Source organism: Stylophora pistillata, chromosome 8 (assembly GCF_964205215.1).
Source record: "Stylophora pistillata chromosome 8, jaStyPist1.2, whole genome shotgun sequence".
Classification (NCBI taxonomy): Eukaryota; Metazoa; Cnidaria; class Anthozoa; order Scleractinia; family Pocilloporidae; genus Stylophora; species Stylophora pistillata.
In genome coordinates this window covers 15,717,843-15,741,196 of record NC_142526.1, presented here as the reverse complement: position 1 = coordinate 15,741,196, position 23,354 = coordinate 15,717,843, and the positions used below count along the sequence as shown (strand labels likewise).

The window sequence follows — 23,354 nt, the reverse complement described above, 5'->3', positions numbered from 1 at the left end:
TTTAATCCCCTTGGGTCTAGCGAGAAGTGCCTCATTTCCAGTTTCACAAGATTTAGACACGCCATTGTAGCAAACAAACACTCTCAAAACCTCAAAACCTCAAAACATACATTTAAATTTATTCTCAATGACTTTCCTAGCCTTTTCAAATTGAATAGAGATAAATCTTTATCTTCAAGAAGAGTACGACATTTTTTAATTTAGAAGACATGTTTCGATGTTACGAACATCATCGTCAGTTACAGACTATTTGAAAAACCGTTAGGGCTATTTAACAACTAGCCGAAACATGCATAATTGATTATGATTAAGTGACAAAAATACATATTGGAGTGAGTAAAGTGTTGGAAAGAATATAAAGCCTAAAGCGTAAGCGTCATGTTGACGTGAGAACTTGTTGGTTTAAATTAGGCTTTTCCCAGTTTATGTGCATAGCCTCCTTAAGTTTAAGTTTAAATTTAGAAGGAGCGGAATCAAGGATTTCAAAACAATCCGCAGAGCAGGTTGACGACAACTTTCTGAGTTTTATAAATGTTTGAAGATATGTGAGGACTTGTCTGAAGAGAGGTGTTCACGGACGCGTGTGGAAAAATGACGACCAGTTTCGCCGATATAGCAAGCATTACAGCAAGCACAAGTAAATTTATAAACCACACGTGAACGAAGTTCTCTAGGGACATATCCCTCACTGAGAAAAGATTTCTTAATTTAAACGTGGTAAACACTAATTTGATGTCAAGATCATTACAAAAACGACTAACAAGGCGACGTATTTTGTTTTGGGCTACAGTAGAAAAACGGTCTAAATAAGGTAACTTATAAAAGTATTGTTTACCTTGTGAAGCGATATTAGAGGAAGGAGGTGTTTGAGTGGAGCCATGTCGATCGATGGCTGTGTTCAAATATCGATACACGCATTTATCAGTAAGATGAACGGGGAAAAGATTCTTGCGCAAAATGAAAGCTAATTTAACAAGTCCTTGTGGAAGCCCAACCAAGTATTGTTGATTTTAAAAACCCTTAGATCAGATAAATCTTTTAATATTGATTGTCATTGGAAATGAATAAGACTTTCTAAGAAAGATCACTGATTGTTTTTGAAGAAAGACAATCAAAGTGTGGGTCTCGATGCTGGTTCCACACGCTCTTAGTTTTGTCTGTGATGTTTTCTGATAGGATGTTATCACCTGTGAGCTCATGTTTATCGGATACTGTTTGAGTGGAGCATGTCTGCTGTATACATCGTCATTCACTGTGCATAAAGTTTATTTTTGAGTCTTTACATTCAGTAGACCGATGGTGTACAAATAGGAGCTTTCTTGTTTGTTTTTAATAGTACTTAAAGGAACTTTTTCGGTTCTCCAAGATAGTAACTTTGAAGTCAAGGACAGACAGGAAAAGGCCTTCTGGTGATTTAGCGGGTTCCTTAATCTCAAAAGTGTAGAAATTTTCAAACTAAATCCATATTTTCAATAAGAACAAACAAACAATCGAGTCTAGTTTGTATGTACCCATTAACTGATTTCAGCAATTTTATTTTGTGTGATAACATTTTGTAACTAAGTTGAGATTTTCATGCATTTTAATGACAATTGTCAAAATAAATATAATTATGAAAAATATTCTTCAATATGCACAGTGACTACATTGTTGAATTAGCAAGTTAGTCGGTTTTTGCACAGGCCCCAATGTCTACCACTGGGTACTTGTGTGTTTCTTTGACTTCAGGTCTTTATCAAGATCAAGATCATGCCATGTAATTGTTACTCACGTTTCTGTCAAACTTTGCCTGTTGATTGTTCATTTGTATTCTTCTCATAAATATATTTTGAACACTTACTAGTTAAATTAACATTTTGCACAATTTGTTGTTTTTTATCCTGCACACTGTAAGTGGATCAAAGTCTGCTGTACTCAATTTTTTAAAATGAATTAAAATTTTGTTAAAAAAAGAAGTGAAAACAAGAAAGAAAATGTTACCATGTTTGGTTTCCAAAAGTTATGAGCATCTTCTCTCAGGCAAGCCACAACCATCGAGAAAAGCAGTTATGTAGTCATTGTGAATAGTTGGATCAGGCACAAATTCATGCAAAATGAAAAAGTGTGTATTTACCCTGGTAAATAACTGTTTGGATGTGCAACATGAAGAATGGGAGCTCATCTGCTTTTTATTTTAACAGACAGAAAATCTATGGCCCAAATGTTATTGATGTTACTGTGAAGTCATATGGGAGGCTTTTCCTTGAAGAGGTAAGGATTTTCTGTTTCTTTGGAGAAAGAGGGCCACTTTGACTTTGGTTGGTTGCTAAAATTATGCGTGTGCTGCCTACATTTCAGCTGGGCATCTGACCAGTTTTCCAAAAACTTAACTGAAGTTTATCGAGGGCTTGCACATGTTAGAAGAAACTCCTCTTGTTAATTTTTTTTCAGCCACTTTTTTATAATAGCTTCTTCTTTTTGGTGAGTTTGGGTAAAATAAGAGATATTGAATGTTGAGTTGAAGTAAATATAGGAATATACATATCACAAGACTACAATCCTATGTTATATTATTTCAGGTTGCAGATCCCTTCTATGTGTTCCAGTTTTGCAGCATTGTTTTATGGTCAACCGATGATTACTACTACTATGCTCTTGCTATTTTGATAGTCACAATGGTTTCAATAACAATCACAGTATACCAAACAAAAATGGTAAGCCATGTGCCATTCTCTTTCCCCATAAACATGAACCAACCACTTAATAACCAAGAGTGAGGTCATTATGGGAAAATCCCAAACTAAGGCCTTGCCACATTGACTGAGTGATAGTGTGGTCAATATGACTAGGTTGAGGTTTGATATTTTTCCGTATTAACCCAGCGGACAAGTTTATTAAGTTGGCTTATAAACTGAAGGAACAAAAAATTTATCCAAGCGGAAGTCATCAAATTACATCCAGCAATGGGTATGTTTACCTATTCATCAGGTCTGATAAGATACGATACTTTATTTAACCGAGGATTTACGTTTAGCTAATCAGCTAGTTTACAGTTAATCCACAGCTCAAATATATTTTAAAAATTTCAATTTTTTAAGGTTTAAAAACCTTAATCTATCTTACAAAACTATAAACACAGAGAACTAAAAATCTAGGGTATCAAATTAAATTCCGATAACATTCAAACGTAAGCAGTTGCATTTTTTTTGTTCACTTCGTTAGTGCCTTCTGTACAGTTCTACTATAGTTCTAATATCATTTTTTAGGTCGTTCCATTTCTTTGTGGCAAAATATCTCCATGATTCGATGTGTTGCACTGTTATCTTTGTACTGTGTAAATGTACCTTGAGGACCTTTCACCGACTTCCCTAATTTTAGTAGTGTTTCTTTTTCTGCAGTGGTGCTAGACTTTATTTTGGTTTGGTTTCATGCTGTTAAGAATTGTGTAAATTAACATATGATCACTTAGGCCAACGTCAACTGTAACCGATCAAGTCGCCCGAGAGTCATCGCGCTTGAAGTCATGTTGCCCGAAATCTTAGTCATGTCACCCGCGAAAAAAAGTGAAGTTACCCGAAGAAACAAATACCTAAAAGATAAGACTTACAGTCTGTAAATAAGCAATAAAATTGAGAAGTCTTTCTTGCTAAAGGGCTCTTTTTTTGCAACACCACCCTGAAGATTAAAAAAGAGAGGTCTGCCTTCACTCGTATCAAAAGCAAATTGCTCTGTTTCGTAGAGGAGGAAGACCACTTAAGTTGTTAAGAAGTAAAAGAATTTTGTGAACAACTTTGTGACGCTCAAGGTTGGGTAATGGAAGCAATGGTTCAACTTTCAACCAAATAGAGGCTCATTAATGAAGGACAAAATCAACCGCAGAAAAGTTATCAAAGAGATAAACAAGCTCAAGGTGGAGTTGTCTGATCTTAATGAAAGAGTGCAGGAATTCTGGATCGTCGAAAGAATGACTTGTCAACATTGGCAAAATGTTTTTCTAGCTTGCATTACTTTCTTTCTTCAGGTAATAGAGAATCGTGCAAAAATTACAGCTTAAACTGTTGTTTTGTTTTTTTTTTTTTTGCAAGCAATTCCCATATTCACTAGCCAAGGTAATTCCATACCAAGAGAGACTGTAACGTTTGCCTTAAGAAACACGTTTGGGGTGGGGCTTGTTTTTAGATGGATGATATGTGGTTCTAGTTTTTACTCCTTTGTTGTAAGATGTGACTCTCATGGACAATCAGCTTTAAGTAGAAGTTATTATTGACAATTGGAATAACAATGATTAAACTTTTGTACAGTAACCTTGCCTAAAGCGGAGAGGTTACGGGACGTGTGAGTTCATGTCAGGCCCCCACCCCTCTGCTTTTAGCTCGTCCCTTCAGCAGATATCTACATACTGCGGGAAGAATGTGTCTTCCCCCGTCACGATTCAGGGTAGGGCGGTGTAGTTTAATGTTGATCGCTTCTTTCACACCCCTTTCGAACCACTTTGGTTTCAATTGTCAAGATCTTAGAAGATTTGAAATTGACCACATGGTCTGCCCTGGAGTGTGAATGGGGCGAGAAACCCTGGAGTGGTGGAACTTGGCCTGTGGTGTTCGTCGAACCATGTTTAAAGGACTGCTCAGTTTCTCCCACATAGCTTGCCTCCAATAATTACAAGGGATGAAATAGACCCCTTCCGGCACTCTTCCTTTGGTGAGAGGATCTGTTGGGGTGCTTAAGAATCTGGCACAGCATATAGCACGGTTTGCAATAGGTGGGGATGATGAACCTCTTGTAAACTCTTCGAAGCTGTTCGGACACGCCCTTGATGTATGGTAATCCAACTGGACACTATGTGTTGGTCTGTGTGGGGTGTTTTGAACATTCTGTCTGGCGTTGTTGTTATGATGTAATGCAGTATTGTGCGAAAGTAATACAAACAAAAATCATCGAATTTCGTTCATTGTTCGATTCTCAAGCACTGATTAATCAGAGGAAAACTATAAGTCAATTAAGAAATCATTCAAAATTCAAGAAATCATGCCATATTTTGGAGCTTAAACCTAGTAGGGGACTAATGTCCTATTATTTTTGCTCTGGTACTGCTTTGTACAAATCCTTAAATAAATAAAAATAAATAAATGAATAAAACTAATCCTTTGTGGCACAGATTTCATTGTCTTTCTAGGATGGCACAACATTTTACTATTGACCTCCTGTACTCCGCATCTTGGGTTTTGACGAGGAGGTTCCTAATGATGCCATCTGTTCCTGGATAGACTTCTTTGACCTTTATAAATTTCCATTTTCTATGTGGGCATTGTAGTCTACAAGAAGGACAATATTGGGAACTCTGATCTGACGAGTCCTAGAGCCCCACTTGGACGTGTATTGTAGGGATCTACTCTCAGATAAATCTTCTTCAAAACTGGTGTGCAAGACTCTGCACAAACTTAAAGGGTTTTCTAGGGTTCTGGGTGGTTTCAAACAGGCCTTGTGGAATGCAGGAGGAGGAGCGTCTAAGCAGGAGATGGTTAGGTGTCAATGGCTGCAAGTCATTTGGATCACTTAACAGATGACCAAGGGGCCTGCCGTTAATCAGAGACTTGATCTCAGCAAAGCAGTAGACATTTTTCATTCCACAAAGAGATCTGTATGCCAACTGCGATGCGTTGGGCAGTTTTTACTTGCTTGATGAGGCTCTCGTAATTTGCTCCCTGGTGGGGGCTTAAGAAGTGCAGCATTGCAAAGGTGTTGATCTGCTTTCGTTCTTCTGTAAGCAGCTTTCTTAACTCCTTCTCAGTGCTAACAAAATTATTTCCGTTGTCTGAGATAAAGGTGTTGAGCCAACCATGGCAGGCGACGAATCTTCTCAGGGCTTGTAGGAAAGCTTCGGTCGAGAGACTCTTCCACAATTTCAAAGTGAAGCGCTCTCGCTGTTGCACAAGTAAACAGTGAAACAAGGGGTGAGCGTGTAAAAGGCGATAGTGGAATCTTTGACATCAATGGGTATGACATTCCTTCTTTGAGCCGCGGTCTCTTGTCAAGTGACCTCTCTTCAGGCAAGAGAAGCACAATCTTGCTTTTATTACACATTTGAATCATTTATCTTCTGATGATCTCTTTCCTGCAAATTTGCACTAATTGCAGCTTCTTTGATGCCATCAGAAAGGTGGGCATCACTGGCTTTTTGGCTTAACCTTCACATGCCCTTGATTGACCTTGAGTAGTTTACCACTCGGAAAGATTTTTACCTTTTGTTCGGAGGAACACAGTATACGTTAGCTCATCTTTCCACAGATCAAATGCTTCACAGTCTTCTTCTTCTTCCGTCAAAAGGTTTTACAACCCCCCATTTGGATCACATGCAGCTTTATAATCCTCTCGAAGTTGTGCCATTTCTTTTTGTAGTCGCCTTCGGCATGAATTTTCGTCTCCATGGCCTTTGTCCTGAATTTCGCGAATGCATGGTTTATGTAATTCTCTGACAGCTTTGGGTTTTCTTTCTCTTCAGCAGGGTGGCTGGATTAACTTCTTCGCTGGTAGAATCTTGAGCTTTGTCTGTTATTATTTGGTTGATCTATGTTAGCCGCGCAAATACCCATCCATTTTGGTACAAACAAATGCACATTTCAACACGAAGCCTTGTGTGATATTTATTAACTCTGAAGGGTAGATCCTCGTGCATAAAATAGAGTTAAGTCAGAAAATGGCTACGGGTACGCTTGCCTGCGTGTAAACAACCCCCATTACCTTTGTTGCATGCGGAAAGGAACATCTGTGCAACACCGTCTCTAATCAACATTCCATCTACCAATAAAGGTAGACGGGAAGAAATAGAACGAGTAAAGGCTGTTCTGCGAGATAACAATTATCCAATGCCTTTTATACAGAACTGTGAGAGAGTGTTATTTAAACAACCCGCCCAGACCAACTTCAATCGCTTTGTAGTGCTGCCGTATGTACAGGGTGTTTCCGAGAAAATAAGTCGCATATTGAAACAACAAAAGGTCAAAGTAGCCTACAAACCACAACAAACGATCAACAACCTTTTTCCACGCCCCAAGGAGCTAGACGAACCTGACTGCCAGAAATCAGGCATGGTGTACAAAATCGATTGCACACAGTATAATTTTAAGTACTATGGCCAAACAGAAAGATCATTAAAGACCCGAATTGCGGAGCACAAAAAGGCAGTTACAGGTTTTGACTTAAACTCCAAAGTCGCAAGCCATGTCCACCTTTTCGACCATAACATGGATTTTACAAACGTCAGGGTCGTTGGGTTCGAAACTAATTACCACGAGAGACCCTTCCTTGAAGCCAGGCACTCTACTTTGGATCCGAATGCTGGGAACGATCACATCGTACTTCCAGAAGCCTATAAAGACCTCGCGCGAGCATCAAATACATAGTACGCGCGCAAGCTTCGCGTCACGTTTTAATTTTAAATAGCGTATGATAACGATCCTCGTTTTTCATATCACTGATGAAGGCTTAAGCATTAGCCGAAACGTCTGTGTCAGAAGTAACAACAGAGGCCACCAATTTTCCATAAAACTCGTAACAAGTCATATATCCCCATCAAATACGGTCGATGAATTACACGGCGATATATAATAAAGTGTAGATGATGCGTTAAGACACATTATAGCCCTGTTGTCTGATCAGAACAGAATTTTCACGCCCACTGCGCAAAAGCTAACATCTATATTTTGCTAGCAAAAAAAGTGTAAACAAACCCATGTTGTGCTTAATCTGTCCTTCCAAGTTACTTAAATTTAAGAAGTCAATGATTTTTTCTTATAGACAGCCTGAAAAACACTTCCCTGTTTAGCTTTAGCGGAGTACGTTAGTAATCCGTTAGATTTGCGGATCTTCTCGCAGGCAGGGAGTTCAAGGTTTGCATTAGATAGTTAGTCCATACTATTACAACCACAATTTTCAACCAATTCTTGCAAAATATCAATATAGGGCTGCTTCCACTTGCTGTTTATTGAAGAAACATCTAGTTCAAGCGCGGTGCAGATCTCCCGTAGGATCCCAACGGAAAACTTTGACAACTTGGACTTGCACGCGATTTCACAGATGTTGTATTTGTCATACTATAATAAATGACCATTATAAAATACCATGATAAAACACCATGATACATTTAATCATGATACATTTAATCACGAAATGTTTCGTATATTTAAAACGAGAGCTAAGTTCCTGAAGCCACGTGTTTCACAGTACAACGTTCTGTTTTTGCGAAGTTGTCGATTTCAGTTGATCTCATTTTGAATTAATTAGTGTTGTTCCGCCTTCGAGAAACACGTTTCTGAACCAGCAAAATTCCGCTTACATTTTTGTTCGTGGTTCGGTTAAAGACTAATATTTAAGCAAAGATCTCTTACGTGAAGTAATTACAGCCTCTTTTTCAACGAAATGGGAATAGAGAAACCTCAAATCAAAAACCCCGAGATACGCTTTGTGAACAATCATTATGAGGCGTTGACTATCCTTCCAAGTAATATCGCTATTGTGAGGAAGATGCAACAATTTCAGGACTGCAATCTGTTGTGTTATTTATCGGCGAGCGTAAAAGATCCGAACGACGCCATTCATTCAAGAACTTCCAGTGCCTCTTTACTCCCGTCACGTGACTCGGTACAAAGTACAAACTATAACAATTTTGACAACACAACATCTCCCCCTTTAAAAACTACGGGGAGAAGCCAAAACTACTAAACATGAAGGTAATAAAGTTTGATTTAACTTATAACATGAACTGTGTAAACTTAGAGATCGGACTGTTCAATTCATAAATTTATCCCGCACAGTCACAAGTCCAATCTTCTGGGGGCACTGACTACTCGCCCAGATCTAGTTGTGGTTGCACCAGCTGCACAAGCAGCTGCCGGAACATCCAACTTGATCGCCTCTGGAATTTGCTTGCTCGAATCAGGAAAGCTAGGACCTTGCTTGCTCAAATCAGGACTGCTAGGGTACAGCGGAGTAAGGTCCTTCCGGTTCCTTCTGATAGTTCCTCTGGGGCTGCTAACAATGTATGAACGAGGTGTCTCAGCTTCTTGAGTCACGGTCGCTGGGACTTTCATGTCTCGAATCCAAACCTCGGTTCCCACAGGAATCTTCTTTTGATCTCTTGCGCCATGATGAGAATCAAAGTAAGCCTTTTGCTCTTGCTTTCGAACTTCCTCTCTACCTCGGACTATAGACAAATCAGGCCAACCAGGTTTCAGCTCCACCGCAGCAAGTGGAACTCTGGATCTTATCTTTCGACCAAACAGAAGCTCAGCTGGACTGTAACCATTCTCTAATGGTGTTGAGCGATATGCAAGCAACGCCTTAGCAGGATCATCCTCCTTCTTCAGGACATACTTTGCGGTCTGCACCGCCCGTTCAGCCATCCCATTTGATTGGGGGTACTTTGGACTGCTTGTCACACTTGCAAATCCCCATTCCTTTGCAAATTTAATGAATTCAGCTGAACTATACTGAGGACCATTGTCAGATCTGACAGAGTCTGGAATTCCATGTCTCGCAAACATAGATTTCAGCGCCTGAATGACATCTTGCGAAGTCTGGGATGATGAAAGCAAGGCCACCTCAATGTATCGGCTGAAGTAATCTACGACCAGCAAATAGGTGCGGCCCTTTAGCTGAAGCAAATCTGTTCCGATGATCTGCCATGGCCTGTTTGGAACCACTGAAGGAATAAGGGGTTCTGCTCGGGAAGATCGGTGTTCTGCGCATTTGCGGCATCCCTGAACCATATCCTCAATCTGCCTACTAAGGCCTGGCCACCACACAGACATCTTGGCACGGCTGCGACATTTTGTGATGCCCTGATGGCCTTCATGCAAGCGATCAAGAATCTCTATCCTCATGCAGGACGGTATGATGACTCTGGAAGCCTTCAGAAGTAATCCACGAACTAAGGTAATTTCTCCTCTCTCACTCCAGTACCCTTTTAGTGCCTCCGGAACTCTATCTTTTTCTGGCCAGCCAAGTTGGCAGTAGGCTGCAAGTTGTCGGCATACTTCATCCTCCTCTTGTCGTTCCCTTATCTCTTCCAGACGTCTGTCGCTGGCTGGAATTTCACTCAAAACACTGTGCGCATACAGGGCTATTTCTTCTTCTTGTAAGCCTGACTGCTGCTCCTGGTTTATCGGAGCTCTTGAGAGAGCATCTGCTGTTGTCAAACTCTTGCCTGGAACGTGTGAGATGGAATACTGGAATCTGAGCAGCCTCATTCGTAAACGCTGAATTCTTGGTGGCATTTCATTTAAGTTCTTTGACCCCAGGAGAGGAACTAATGGTTTGTGGTCCGTTTCAATATGAAATGGCTTACCGATGAGGTAGTCCGATAACCTTTCGCATGCCCATGTCACTGCTAGAGCCTCCTTTTCTACTTGGGCGTACCTCTGTTCTGTTGGCGTCAATGCCCTGGATATGAATGCAACGGGTTTCCAACCGCCATCCTCTTGGGCTTGGGTGAGAACCGCTCCAAGACCAAACGAGGAAGCGTCCGATGATACCCTTGTCTCTTTGGCTGGATCATAGAGGGCTAGTGTTGGCGTAGAGACTAGGGCCTTCTTTACGGCATTGAATGCTTCCCGCTGAGCCCCAGTCCAGAGCCATGCATTGTTCTTACTCAGAAGATCCCTTAGTGGCTTTGTCATGTCCGCCAGGTTAGGAATGTACTTCCCTACTTGATTGACCATGCCCAGGAACCGCCTTAATTGTGCAATGTCAGTTGGTTCCCCCATCTGTGCGACAGCTTCCACTTTAGTGGGGTCGATTTGCACTCCATCTTTGCCGATCACGTGCCCCAGAAATTCCACTTTATCTGTTGAGAACTTGCACTTCTCCAGGTTAAGGGTAACATTAGCATCTGCTAACCGCTCCAGTACTGCAATCAACCTCTTATCATGCTGCTCTTGGGTCTCTCCAAATACTAAGATGTCATCAACTTGACACTCCACCCCATCGAGACCTTCTAGGATCCTCTGCATCGCTTTCTGGAAGTGTTCGGGTGCTGAAGAAATACCGAAGGGTAGTCTTGTGAAACAGTACCTTCCCCATGGTGTGATAAAAGTGGTAAACAGCTTTGAATTCTCACCTAACTTCCTCTGCCAAAATCCACTATTTGCATCCAGCTTAGACATAATCTTTGCGCCAGACAGTTTGGCTAGAGTTTGTTCAGTTGTTGGCATTTGGTGGACCTCTCTCTGAACAGCCTTATTTAACTGGACAAAGTCACCACAAATTCTGACACTGCCATTCCTTTTGGGTACAACAACAATCGGGGAACACCACTGGGTAGGTTGATCGACCTGTTCTATCACTCCCATTTGCTCCATTCGCTCAAGCTCCTTCTTCACTTGAGGTAGTAAAGGAATAGGAATACGCCTTGGGGTACACAGATTAAATGGAGTGACTGATTCATCCAGCTTGATCTCGTAAACACCATCCATGCATCCTAACCCCTGAAACAAGCTGGGGAATCTCTTCTCATAGTTGCTGTCCTTTGAGTCAACACCAGAGATTCTAGCAATTGTCCCGAGCCGGCTACACGCGCTTCTTCCCAACAAGGACTGTTCAAGGCCAGGAACCACATAAATTTCGTCAGCACAGCATTGCAGGTTATGCGTAAGGGATGCTGTAAATTTACCTTTGCAAAACAGTGGTACTTTGCATGGGCCATACAATTTCTTATCAGGTGGAAGGAGCTTTTCCTGAATTGACAAAAGACCAAAAGTCTTTTCTGATATGACAGAAACATCAGCCCCACTATCAAGCTTGAAACTAACTGGGCAACCATTTACCAGGATTTCAGCTTTCCACGGATGTGCCTGCATGCTGTCAACACCGATCTCTCCAAGAAACACACTGGTATCTGGATCCTCAGAAAACTGATCCTCGGTTACAACTTCTTCAACCTGTTGGGACATACATACTCGGGCATAATGACCTTTCTTGGAACATTTATGACAAACAGAATTAAGTGCAGGGCAATTCCCTCTGGTGTGATTTGCAGATAATCCACATCGTAAACAGCCACTGGGGTTTGACTTATCTCTAGCGCCAACGACACCTCCACGTTTCTTTGGTGGAAACTTCTGCAACTTAGCTCTGAATTTGGCTCCAATCTCATCGATTTCGGTGGATGTCGACCGCTGACCACTCCTAATGACTTCTTGTTGTTTCTTGACTGACTCGCTTTCCCTGGCCATTTTCACAGCTTTTTCAAGAGTCAAAGTCGATTCCAACTGCATCTTTTCACTTAGTGTAGCATCTTTAACTCCCACCACAATACGATCCCGAATCATCTCTTCTTTCAGGGCGCCAAAATTGCAATGCTCGGCCAAGCAATGAAGCGATGTGATGAATTCCTCGGCGGTTTCGTCAGCCTGGGTTCGCTGGTTGAATTTCGCTCGTTCGTAAATGACATTTCTCCTGACTAGGAAATACTGGTCGAACTTTTCCTTTACTTTGTCGTATTTTAGCCGGTCTCCCTCATCGCCAAACACAAATGTAGTCATAACATCGTCGGCGGCATCGCCCATCGCGTATAGCAACGTGTTTACTTGAATTTCTTCGCTTTTTCTGTGTAGATCACACGCCATCCGATATCGACCGAACCGACGAATCCATTTTTCCCACTCGTCTGGCTTTTTGAAATCGAACATTTCGGGTGCAGTAATCTTGTTAGCCATGATTCCTCCAGAACAGTAGTACGCTTACTTCCCGGGTTTCTTCTGCTGTCGCGGCGAACAATTTCTCTTTTGTCAATATTTAGCTCCGCTCGAGTAACCTCAAGAACTCTCCTGTATTTTCCTCTAAGGGCCTCGACTATCCAGTTATTCTTCTCGTCAAGGGACTCAAAATCCCACTTCTGACACCATGTTGTGTTATTTATCGGCGAGCGTAAAAGATCCGAACGACGCCATTCATTCAAGAACTTCCAGTGCCTCTTTACTCCCGTCACGTGACTCGGTACAAAGTACAAACTATAACAATTTTGACAACACAACACAATCCTCAGAAACATGGAGGGTAAGAGCATATTATGTTAAATAAGCAGTAGATTGGACGTAAAATGCGAAAAAATCGAGTTTGCGCGAGTATGTGTACATTTTTGACTAATTCGAATCGGCGCATTTTATCCAACTTTAAAATTTGATTAAATCGCCCAGAATCATTTCTCCAAAAAATCCTTTGGAGATCCAAAAGAACTACCTTCCGCCTTCCGAAACCCAGATTTCCGGTTAATTATTTTGTATAGCACATAGTCAAATCACGGGTTACTTTTGACCTATTTTTAGTCTAATTGGAAGTAGGTCGGATAAATTCAATTTTTAATGTGTAAATAGATGGTCAGGAATTGCTAAAATTGCAATCAACATATGTTTTGATGTTGTTTTTCAAGATTTGTTACTTTTTATCAATCCAGGTTTTTTCATTTTGTGACGCGACGCTCCGAGATGCGTCTGAAATTTTGAGCCTCAAAAGCCACATTTTGGCGGAATTCAGTTGTTATTGATTTTCTCGAAAATAAATCGATATTCAGCCAAACGAAGTATGCAGTGGCTTATTTCCCATTGAGACCTACTTCACTTTGAAATATGGGCGAAATTGATTTTTCAGCTGTTGCCACCAAATGTTTGGCCATTGGTAACATACGCTCTTAATTCCCTCAAGCATTATTTTGAATCAGAATTAAGTGAACATTTACCCACACTTGTCAAAAATATTTTGCACTGTTAATTGATGCAATCATTTTGTTTGGCATGCTTTATTTCCCAACAGCATCTACAGAGATTGCGAAGCATGGTGGCGGTGTCAGAGAGAGTCACTGTACTGCGAAATAATGCAGGTACTTTGTATAAATGTACAAGAAAGTTGACAAAAACCACATTGATTTTGTACCAATAAGTGCATTGAAAATGGATGGTTTAGGAAATCAACCAATGAAAATTTAGCATAATGCTTCAAAAGTTGGCCTGTGATCAGACTTCTCATTTTGCTTTTTGCTGTAGATGACTAGTTACACCTAGTGGAAATATCTTTATTACATTAGCATTGGCCACATTATGGGACAAGTTTAAAGTAGTTTACCATTGAACAGCTACAAGATTTCTTATGTTATGGGTAATTCTCCTTCGTAGTGCAAAGAACGTTACAGACGTAGGCAAACCTATTAGAGTCATTGATGCAGGAAAAGAAATTAATTACCGAGAAGAAATTATTTCTCAAGAAAATGTCAAGATTCTGCCCCTTATCTCCTCTTTGCATCTCTGACCTTACTGTGTATTGAATATCCTCATTGTATCAACCTTTCAGGGGTGTTATACAATTGTACTTGTAGGTAGAATATTTTTGTGTTGCATTGTAAATTTAAAGTTCTTGTTGGAACTTGGCTGATGATGAAGGGAGGATAGTTGGAATTAGCAGTGGTGCACAATGGATTGTTGTCAGGCTCTCCGAATGGGTTGTGTTTATCAGTTCTCAGGTTAAGGGAGACATCTAACAAATTGACCCCCTCTGAGTTGCTTTATGCTGTATTTCCAAGCCCAAGGTCAAAGACAATTTTGAAAAAGACTGTTCTGGTTTTGTGACCAGATCTTGCATTTATACTCGCAAACACTGCTAGTCTGTCATTGCAGACCAAGGGATCTGTGCCATGTGCCATTTGCCATTTGTGACACTTACTTTGAAAGAGTTGCAAAGAAGTGTTAACAGAGAAACCAAAATTCACCTTGAATTACACAGATGAAATGGATGTATTATCTGAGGAACTTGTTCCTGGTGATGTGCTTGTTATTCCACCTAATGGAGCACAAGTTCACTGTGATTCTGTCCTTATCAGTGGTAACTGTATAGTCAACGAGAGCATGTTAACAGGTAAATTTAACAACAACTTATGCAAATATGCACAAAACATCCTCATTAATGTCATTAAGGCAAGGATATTGCCTTATTTTGAGGAAATTGTGTAGTAATTTATTTGTTGTTGAAGTGAAATAATAAATTTTCCAAATGCTAAATGTCTCTTAACTTTCTCAACGTATCCACAATATCCTCAGCTCCTATCCTGGTCACTGCACAGTGTTCCAAATACTGGACCAGTACACGTGAATACTCAATGCGATGTGTTTTTCCCCTTTTAATCACACAGGCAGTACCCTTAAACAATCTTGCAGTATAAAAAGACAATTTTCTCTCCCACTCTTGGCACATGTTCATGTCCCTATATGGAGCTCCCCTCAAGGGCGAGATGCCTCTGCAAACTGTTGCAAAAGTCTATCCTGCATTCATGACTGATCACCACTCATGGGTGGGCCATCATGCAGTGTACTACTTAGTATTTTTTCCTGGCCCTGGTGTCATTTTCAATGGACAGTGAGGCTGTCAAAAGGAATTCACCTACTAGGTTTTTCTGACTTTTATGGTCAAATGAAATGGACAGAGTAACAGTTCTTTTTATTTCATACAGGTGAAAGCGTCCCAGTCACAAAGATTCCATTGCCTTATATAAAGGGATTATCAAATAGTCCTTTGGAACAGAGAGAAGAACAGTATAACCCAGAGCGGCACAAGAGACACACTCTCTTTAATGGTACTAATGTCATACAAACCCGTTATTATGGAAATGCGAGAGTGCTAGCAGTTGTTGTTAGAACAGGTAGATGTACATGTATGATCTGTTTTTAATGATGTTGTTCTTAGCAAATGTATGTGAATGGGTTTTCCTGAACGTTGATTTGTTCAGACGTTTATCATGCCCAGCCATCTTGCAACTAGTGGGAGCCCCTGACAGTACACCTTGAGAATTATATGCCACCAATAGGATAAAAGTAAATCTTGAGGACCATTTTTTTTTAAACAATGAAATCCCTACCCCTGGAAACTTTAATGACCATTCTGATGCTACTGCTTGAAGAATACACAACCAACTGCCAAAACATTTGCCTGCTGAGGGAGTGATCTAAAGGTTCCTTCTTGGCATTTTTATACTATACTTTATACTATAAAGAAACATTAATCATTGCATTGCTTATGGCCCCTGACTTGAGACTTGTACCGTGTACAAAATTATATGCTCATATTTGTTTAACCATGATTAACTGTGGTTACATGTGCCTCAGATTGTAATTAAGATAATACAAAAGTTGGCATTTTTAAATTCACTGAAAGAACTTGAAAAGTCTTTTCTTCCCAATATGCTATAGAGAAAGAGTGCTCTTACATAAGAGACTGGCAGACTTGGGTAGTTGAATGAAATACATGCAGTATAATGTTGATGCGCGTTCAAATTTTCTTAACTAGACTCACTCTGTCTAACTTTGAATCATCAGGATTTTCCACAACCAAGGGTGGCTTAATGCGTTCCATTCTTAGTCCAAAACCAGTTGGCTTCAAGTTCTTCCGTGATTCTATGCGTTTTATTGGCCTTATGACAATTCTTGGTAGGATTCATCACAATATTGCATTTTGTTGGATGAAGTTTATAATTGACCTCTGTTAATGTTTACTGTAGGGAATCTCGATGTTTTAGCATCAGCCAAGGACCTACTCATCATATAGCTAACTAAATTTTCTATAATGGGATCAAAATTAGGCCATGAATGTTAACTTTCATAGAATATTTGTGCTGGAAATGTGTTCAGCATTATTTTTGAATGAGCCATACGAACCATATATGAACATACATATGAACCATATGAACCATATATGAACATACATTTTTTGTTGCAAGGTAATGCGTCAAGCATTTGGAAGCTTCAGCATCTTTCCTCTGGGAAACCTTTCAGGCACTTGGTCTTTTGAAAGCCAAGTGCCGGATTTGATGGTCGATTTCTTGTTCTTTCTTTTTTAAACGACCGTGACTTCCTTGTAGACTTTTTCCTCTGAGCCATCTGCTGTAAAAGTCAACTCTTTGTCTCTAAAGACCTCAATATTGAAAGATAAAAATGTGTTTTCTGCCAGAAAGACTTGACAATTCAGGAGTGAATTTCCCACCCCACCCAGACAAAGTCAAAATTCCCCACCTTCTAGAAATGGAGCATGGACGACATTAAAATGGTTGTGGGTTGCCAAGGGGGTTGGATGTTAAGGTTTGAATTGATTGCGCTAGACATTTTGGTCAATTGGTGCTAGACACTTTGGCGTTAAAGGATTAGTCGCTGTTGGACATAACTTTTTCAGGCTCATGAAAAGACTAAAATGAATGAATTTTGTTTACTGTTGTTGATGTATGATAGCTGACTCACATGTGGGGAATTAGTAAGGATAGCCCACACCGTCACGTCTTCACTAGATTTTTTATTCTTCTCCTCTTCTATTCTCGCTAGGTTTTACAGCTGTCACAACTCCTCGACTCGACTGATATGAAAGATTACTTCGACTGAAAGCTAAATAAATCACAGACAATTGTTCCTTATCTTTGCGGGACACCTTAGTTAAAAGAACGCTGATTGGCTAGATACGAATCTTCCAGACATAAGAATAACAAAATTTCCAGACAAACATTTCACAATCGCTATTTGATATCTATGCTATTATTCTGTTTCCGACACACTCCCCCCATGTGCCTTCCAAACGGAAGCACATGTAAACAGAGGAAACGGCCAGCTTAATTAATAATCAAATTGAAATCAGAAACAAAACAAAACAAAGTAATGAATGTCAAAGTCCGCTGAAATCACTTTAATTCTCCGTCCATCCGCACAGGTCTGTCCTGCGTTTAGGTTTAAAGTTCTTCACTCTCTATAGCGTCACGAATACGCAAGTTTGCGGCAACCGCAGCATCTCTCCGTGGACGAAAAACTGGCGCTTTAGCATTCAGGGGGGTAAGGACGTCAGCTCTCTCCGGCGCTCTATCGCATGCTAGTTCCATGGGATAAAGGTGTTGAATCGGCCTCTCCAGAAACGTTTTCCCTGCGCGCAGCTTCACTCCACGTACAATTCCATCACGGCCGTTGAATAGTTTAGCGACCACTCCTAATGGCCACTTTCCTCGGTTCTTTTCTTCTGAACGAATGAGAACGACGTCACCAGGCTTTAAGGGCCTCGCCTTGCCTTTTCCATTGCAGTTGTGACGCTCTCTGAGCGCCGCCAAGTACTCTCGAGACCAGCGTCTCCACACAGCGTCCTTACAAGACCTCAAATACTTGGCACGCTTTCGTAGGTCAGTTGTCTCCTCTCGCCATGGTTCTTGTTCAGGGAGGCGAATACATCTTTGGAATAGGAAAGAAGATGGGGTGAGTAGAGGGAGCTGGACGTCATCTTCTACATAGGACAGGGGGCGGCGATTTAGTTGAGTTTCAACATCCAGCACGACTTCGCACAGCTCTGACCAGGATAGCATTCCTCCACCAATTACTTTATAGAATGCACGTTTGACGAGGCCCACTAGTCGCTCAAACTGGCCACCCCACCAGGGTGCTCGACTTAGGTTAAACCTCCAGATAATCTTCTCTGATGCAAGGTAGCCTTGAACTTGCTCATCTTTCTGAATTCCTTTCAGTAGGTTTGCCGCTCCTACGAACGTTTTTCCATTGTCTGAAAAGATCTTTAAAGGTCGTCCACGTCTAGCGATGAAACGCTTCAAGCTTGAAAGAAAGGTAGTAGTTTCCAGATTAGGCAGGACCTCCAAGTACAAGGCTCTCGTTAAACTGCACGTGTAGAGCACCAGATAGCCTTTTCCTTCTACACGAGAGGACTTGCGGTACTTGATCGGCCCAGCAAAATCTACTCCAACAATTTCAAAGGGAGTTGAGCCCTCAGTTCTCTCCAGAGGCAATAAACCGGGGGGTGGAGCTGCGAGCGCAACCGCCTGGAAGCGTTTGCACCCATAACACTCCCTGATGACTTTCTTCGCGAGGCGCCTCAGGCGGGGAATCCAGAACTCTTCTCTCACTTTAGCCATAATAAGCCCCACTCCCCCGTGAAGAGTGGCTTTGTGGACGTGTTCGACATATTTGTTTGCGAACGTTGTGGCGTCTGGGATGTATATCGGATAGACCCCTTGCAGTCTCCCACGGCACTCAAGCAATCCATCTTTGTTCTTCTGTAAGTTTAGGCACAGGCGATCTTCCTCCATGCTTTCACTTCCCCGGCTCTGTACGCGTAGCAACCAAAAGTATTTCTGCTTCTCAATTTCGTCTGTTGTCAGGGGTCCCTTTGTTCTTGTCGCTCTTTTCGCTCTAGCGTTGTTTGCGAACCGCATAATCCAAGCGCACACTCGCAAAGTCTTCCAGTAGTTGTGCTTGGCCAGAAGATGGTCTAGATCGTCATCAGCTTTAACGGCCATGGCAAAGAGCTCCTTTGTAGCCTTCATTTCTGCGTTAGATTCAGCGGTGGGCGCGGTCACAAGGTCGGCTGGCCATTTCACAGGATCACTTAGCCACTCTGGTCCCTTCCACCACAGTTGGTTCTCCTCAGTTACCAGTCCACCTCGGCTAGCAAGATCTGCAGGATTATCCTGAGTAGGTACGTGCCTCCAGACAACATCAGAGTGTTCTCTAATTTTTCGTACCCGGTTGGCCACAAACTGCTTATAGTCTCCTCCTCCTAGTATCCAATGTAAGGCCACGCTGCTGTCAAGCCAACAATGCAGCGAAGTCACAGGGAATCCTTGCAGTGCATCTCGTACGTTGGTCAGAAGATTTACAGCCATGTGACCGGAGACCAGTTCGCGGCGAGGTATTGTCAGCCCTTGTTTGGCCAGTCTTGCCTTTGCTGTAACCAGGCCTTGGTTGATTGCGCTTGACTGTCTGACCACAGCGTACACAGAAGCGGCCACGCCCTTTCCGCTCGCGTCTCCAAAAGCATGAAGTTTAATGTCCTCGATAGGTTCTTGGACGCTGGTGAGTGCTCGTGGACAAGTTACGTGTTGCGGCAAGGAACGTTCCCACTTCTGCCACTGCTGTTCTAGGGGGGTGGATAACGGAGCGTCCCATGCACGTTTCTCTTCACAGGCATCGCGGTACAGAAGCTTTCCTTGCAGGGTGATTGGAGCGATAAGACCAAGGGGGTCATAGATCCTCGCCACTTTTCCCAGAATCCCTCTCTTTGTCGGTTGGGCAACTTCCTCTGGAATTGTAACTCCAACTTCGTCCGTCAGTTTGTTCCACTTTAAACCAAGCAGCCCACATTCTCTCGGCTTGATTCCGAGTTGTTGCTTGGCGTAGCTTAAGTCATCCCCAGTTTCAGTTTCTTCAGTGAGCTCTAGTTCAGTCACGTTTGAATGCCACTTGTGTAAGTGGAAGGTGGCCTGGTGGAACATCTCAGTTGCTGCAGCTTTCTTTTGTTTCGCTTCTTGGATAGTACCTCCACCCGAAATGAGATCGTCAACGTACAGTTCTCGCTCGATTTCTGCTACGCGATCAGGGTGTGTAGGTCTGCAAGTGTTCAGATGGTGCTGAATTACACCGCCAAGCAGAAACGGCGAGGGTCCCAAACCAAACAGAGCTCTGGTGAATCGGTACGTGCGAACACGAAAAGGATCCTTGCTTTCCAACCAATGAAACCGCAGCGCATCTCGGTCCTGCTCTCGGATACGCACTTGAAGAAATGCTTTGCGAATATCGCCAGCGATAGCCACTGAATGAAACCGTCCCCTTAGGAGTACCTTCCATAGTTGATTCTGCAGGGGTGGTCCAACTTCCAGACAGTCGTTTAGGGAAGGGGCTGAGTCGTACGCTCTTGCTGAGGCATCGTAGACAATACGCATCTTGGTAGTTTCTGCACTCTCTCTCACTACTGCTTTGTGCGGGATGTAGAATTCTCTTTGAGTTGCTGGCATCTCTGCTTCTTCAATAATTCCTTCATTAAGCTGTTCTTGTATGATAGCGTCATAGTCGTCTAGCCTTCCTGTCTTCTTAAGTCGTTGGACTAGGCTCCCCAGTCGCTTTAAGCTTCCAGACTTGTTAGAGGGCAACGGAGGATGGTCCCCTTTCCAGGGAAGGCCAGTTTCATACCAACCCTCAGGGCTGCGGCTGAGTTGTTCAAGGAATTCTTCATAAACAACGCTCTGATCGCCATTAGGTTTGTCTTCGAGTCCTAGGACGTCCATCCGGTAAAGCTCTTCATAGTCATTCGAGGCCGTCTGCGCTAGAAACATCCTGTCCAGGTCTGTCTCCGTTCCTGGTGACATGATGGTCCATCCAAAAAGAGTGTACTCAGCCACAGGCTCGCCGATAGCTCCGGTGCGTTGGGATTCTCGAGTTTTTATCTTCGCGTAGTCACTCGCGCCCAGAATAACATGGACCGGAAGTAAGCTCTTAGTGTCGATGTCTTCCATTGAAACGCCTTCCAGATGGCGGTATTTGCTGATCATCTCCTTATAGTTAGGATTTTCCACGGACAAAAGTTCAGCGCGGTCTACTCTAGTTACTCGTAATGAAATTGCATTGTTTCCTTTAGTGTCACTCACTTGCGTATTGTAAGTTTCTGTCCGCTTAGTCACTATGCCCACGATAGTTTGTATACGGCGTGTTAGAGTGCGAGCTGGTACGAGGTTTAGACGATCCAAGATGTATCCTGAAGCATAAGACGCAGTCGCACCGGTGTCCAGTAGGGCTCTACAGGTCACGCCATTCAACTTGACAAGTACGATTGGATGGCAGACTTTCTCTCCTTCTTGAGTTGCAGTTAGAGCCACTCCGCCGTTGTTCGCTCTTTGGCGTCCAGTTGCCGACGGTCGGTCGCAAATAGATGAGTGGTGCCTTTGTGTGCAGTGTACGCAAGATGCGCGGCTTCGGCATTGTGAAGCGCTGTGTTGAGGCCCAGTGCAGTTGAAGCACAAGCGTTTGTTTTGTAGAATGCGACGGCGCTCCGCTGGAGATGTCACGTTCTCACACTCCCAAGATCTGTGTGTCACGCGATCGCAGTAGACACACGCGTGTCGTGGGTTGGGTTCGCCCTGTCGCGCGTAGAAACTTCTGTCACGAGGCAAACGTGGGGGACGCGGCGGACGCGGCGGGTGATAAATCGGCGGAGTCGGAGACGTTTCGTTTGCCTTTTCTACCCCCAGAGTTTCCATCGGATGAATGGCTTTCCATTCTTCTAAAGCCTGCATAAGGTCCCCGAAACCCCAATCTTGCCATCCCGGTTTTCCGCTCACGAGGTCTGCCTTTATGTCTGGCAATTTGTCTAGGACGCCACGCACCATAAATAAACACCCAGAAAGTTTACCTAGGGTCTCTAATGATTGAACATTGTAGTTCAAAGTCTGACAAAATTTATGAATTTCATTAGGGATGCATCCGGTCACCACAGGTAAACCATTGATGTTATCAATATACGCTCTCACAATCTCGCTTGTCTTGCCATAATTGGACTTCAAGATATTTTTAGCACGTACATAACCTTCAGGACTAAATGGGAGGCCATCGATTGATTCACAAACATCACTTTCCAGTAATTCTTTGAGGTGAGCAAATTTAGTAACCGGGGGAATATCGGCCGCATCGATTTCCGCTTTGAACTTGTTCCAAAAGGAAAGCCACTTTTCGTAGGTACCGTCATATTTCGTAATTACCAGCTTTGGCATTTTGACATTTCCCTTACTTAGGGGTTTTTCGGCGGACTGATCGGGCAACTGCATTTTTGATTTTTGCTCAAGTTTAAGGTTTTCAAAGTTCAGTTCATCCTCCCTCCTTTTGGCTAGAAGAGCCTCTTCCTCTTCCCGTTTTTTGTTTATTGCTTTTGCCCCAGCTTCTTCGAGATGACGATTTAAATCTTCTACTTCTTTATCTACATCATCAATCGTTTGCTCGATAATTTTTCCCCACTCATCAACTTCGTCAATGCCTTTTCCCGCTTCAAGCTTACCTTTCTCGATGTCTAGCTTCAAGTCTTCTATAGATGCCACAATCTTTCCCAGAGTTTCTTTATGTCGAGTGATCTTCTCGATATTTCCCTTCTCCACGACAGATTTCGTCCTTCCTCGTGCAAGCTTTAGAAGCTGAAGTTCTGCCTCCAGTTTAGCTTCCATTGACTAACAGGTTGTCCAAATCACTGCAGGTCCCGTCGGAGGTGCCACAAATGTGGGGAATTAGTAAGGATAGCCCACACCGTCACGTCTTCACTAGATTTTTTATTCTTCTCCTCTTCTATTCTCGCTAGGTTTTACAGCTGTCACAACTCCTCGACTCGACTGATATGAAAGATTACTTCGACTGAAAGCTAAATAAATCACAGACAATTGTTCCTTATCTTTGCGGGACACCTTAGTTAAAAGAACGCTGATTGGCTAGATACGAATCTTCCAGACATAAGAATAACAAAATTTCCAGACAAACATTTCACAATCGCTATTTGATATCTATGCTATTATTCTGTTTCCGACACACAATTATATTTTTTTCGAA

The 23,354-nt window shown here is 42.3% G+C and overlaps 2 protein-coding genes across 6 annotated transcripts in view; one reads left to right on the top strand and one right to left on the bottom strand.

Annotated features, from left to right (window-relative positions):
- Positions 1-23,354, top strand: part of LOC111321493 (polyamine-transporting ATPase 13A3) — a 97,201-nt gene that overhangs the window by 33,315 nt on the left and 40,532 nt on the right. For all 5 annotated transcript variants that reach the window (XR_015990736.1, XM_022924390.2, XM_022924388.2 and 2 more), the window contains 6 exons: positions 2,181-2,250; positions 2,559-2,693; positions 13,786-13,852; positions 14,749-14,880; positions 15,473-15,661; positions 16,335-16,445. Coding sequence is in view for 4 of the 5 variants with exons in the window: in XM_022924390.2 (XP_022780125.1) it covers positions 2,181-2,250; positions 2,559-2,693; positions 13,786-13,852; positions 14,749-14,880; positions 15,473-15,661; positions 16,335-16,445 (704 nt within the window). In the remaining variant the exon portion in view is untranslated. The remainder of the gene's footprint in view (positions 1-2,180; positions 2,251-2,558; positions 2,694-13,785; positions 13,853-14,748; positions 14,881-15,472; positions 15,662-16,334; positions 16,446-23,354) is intronic.
- LOC148725189 (uncharacterized) lies at positions 17,282-23,342 on the bottom strand. The gene has a single exon (XM_088730588.1). The coding sequence runs from the start codon at positions 22,976-22,978 to the stop codon at positions 17,729-17,731; it is 5,250 nt and encodes a 1,749-aa protein (XP_088586714.1). The 5' UTR covers positions 22,979-23,342; the 3' UTR covers positions 17,282-17,728.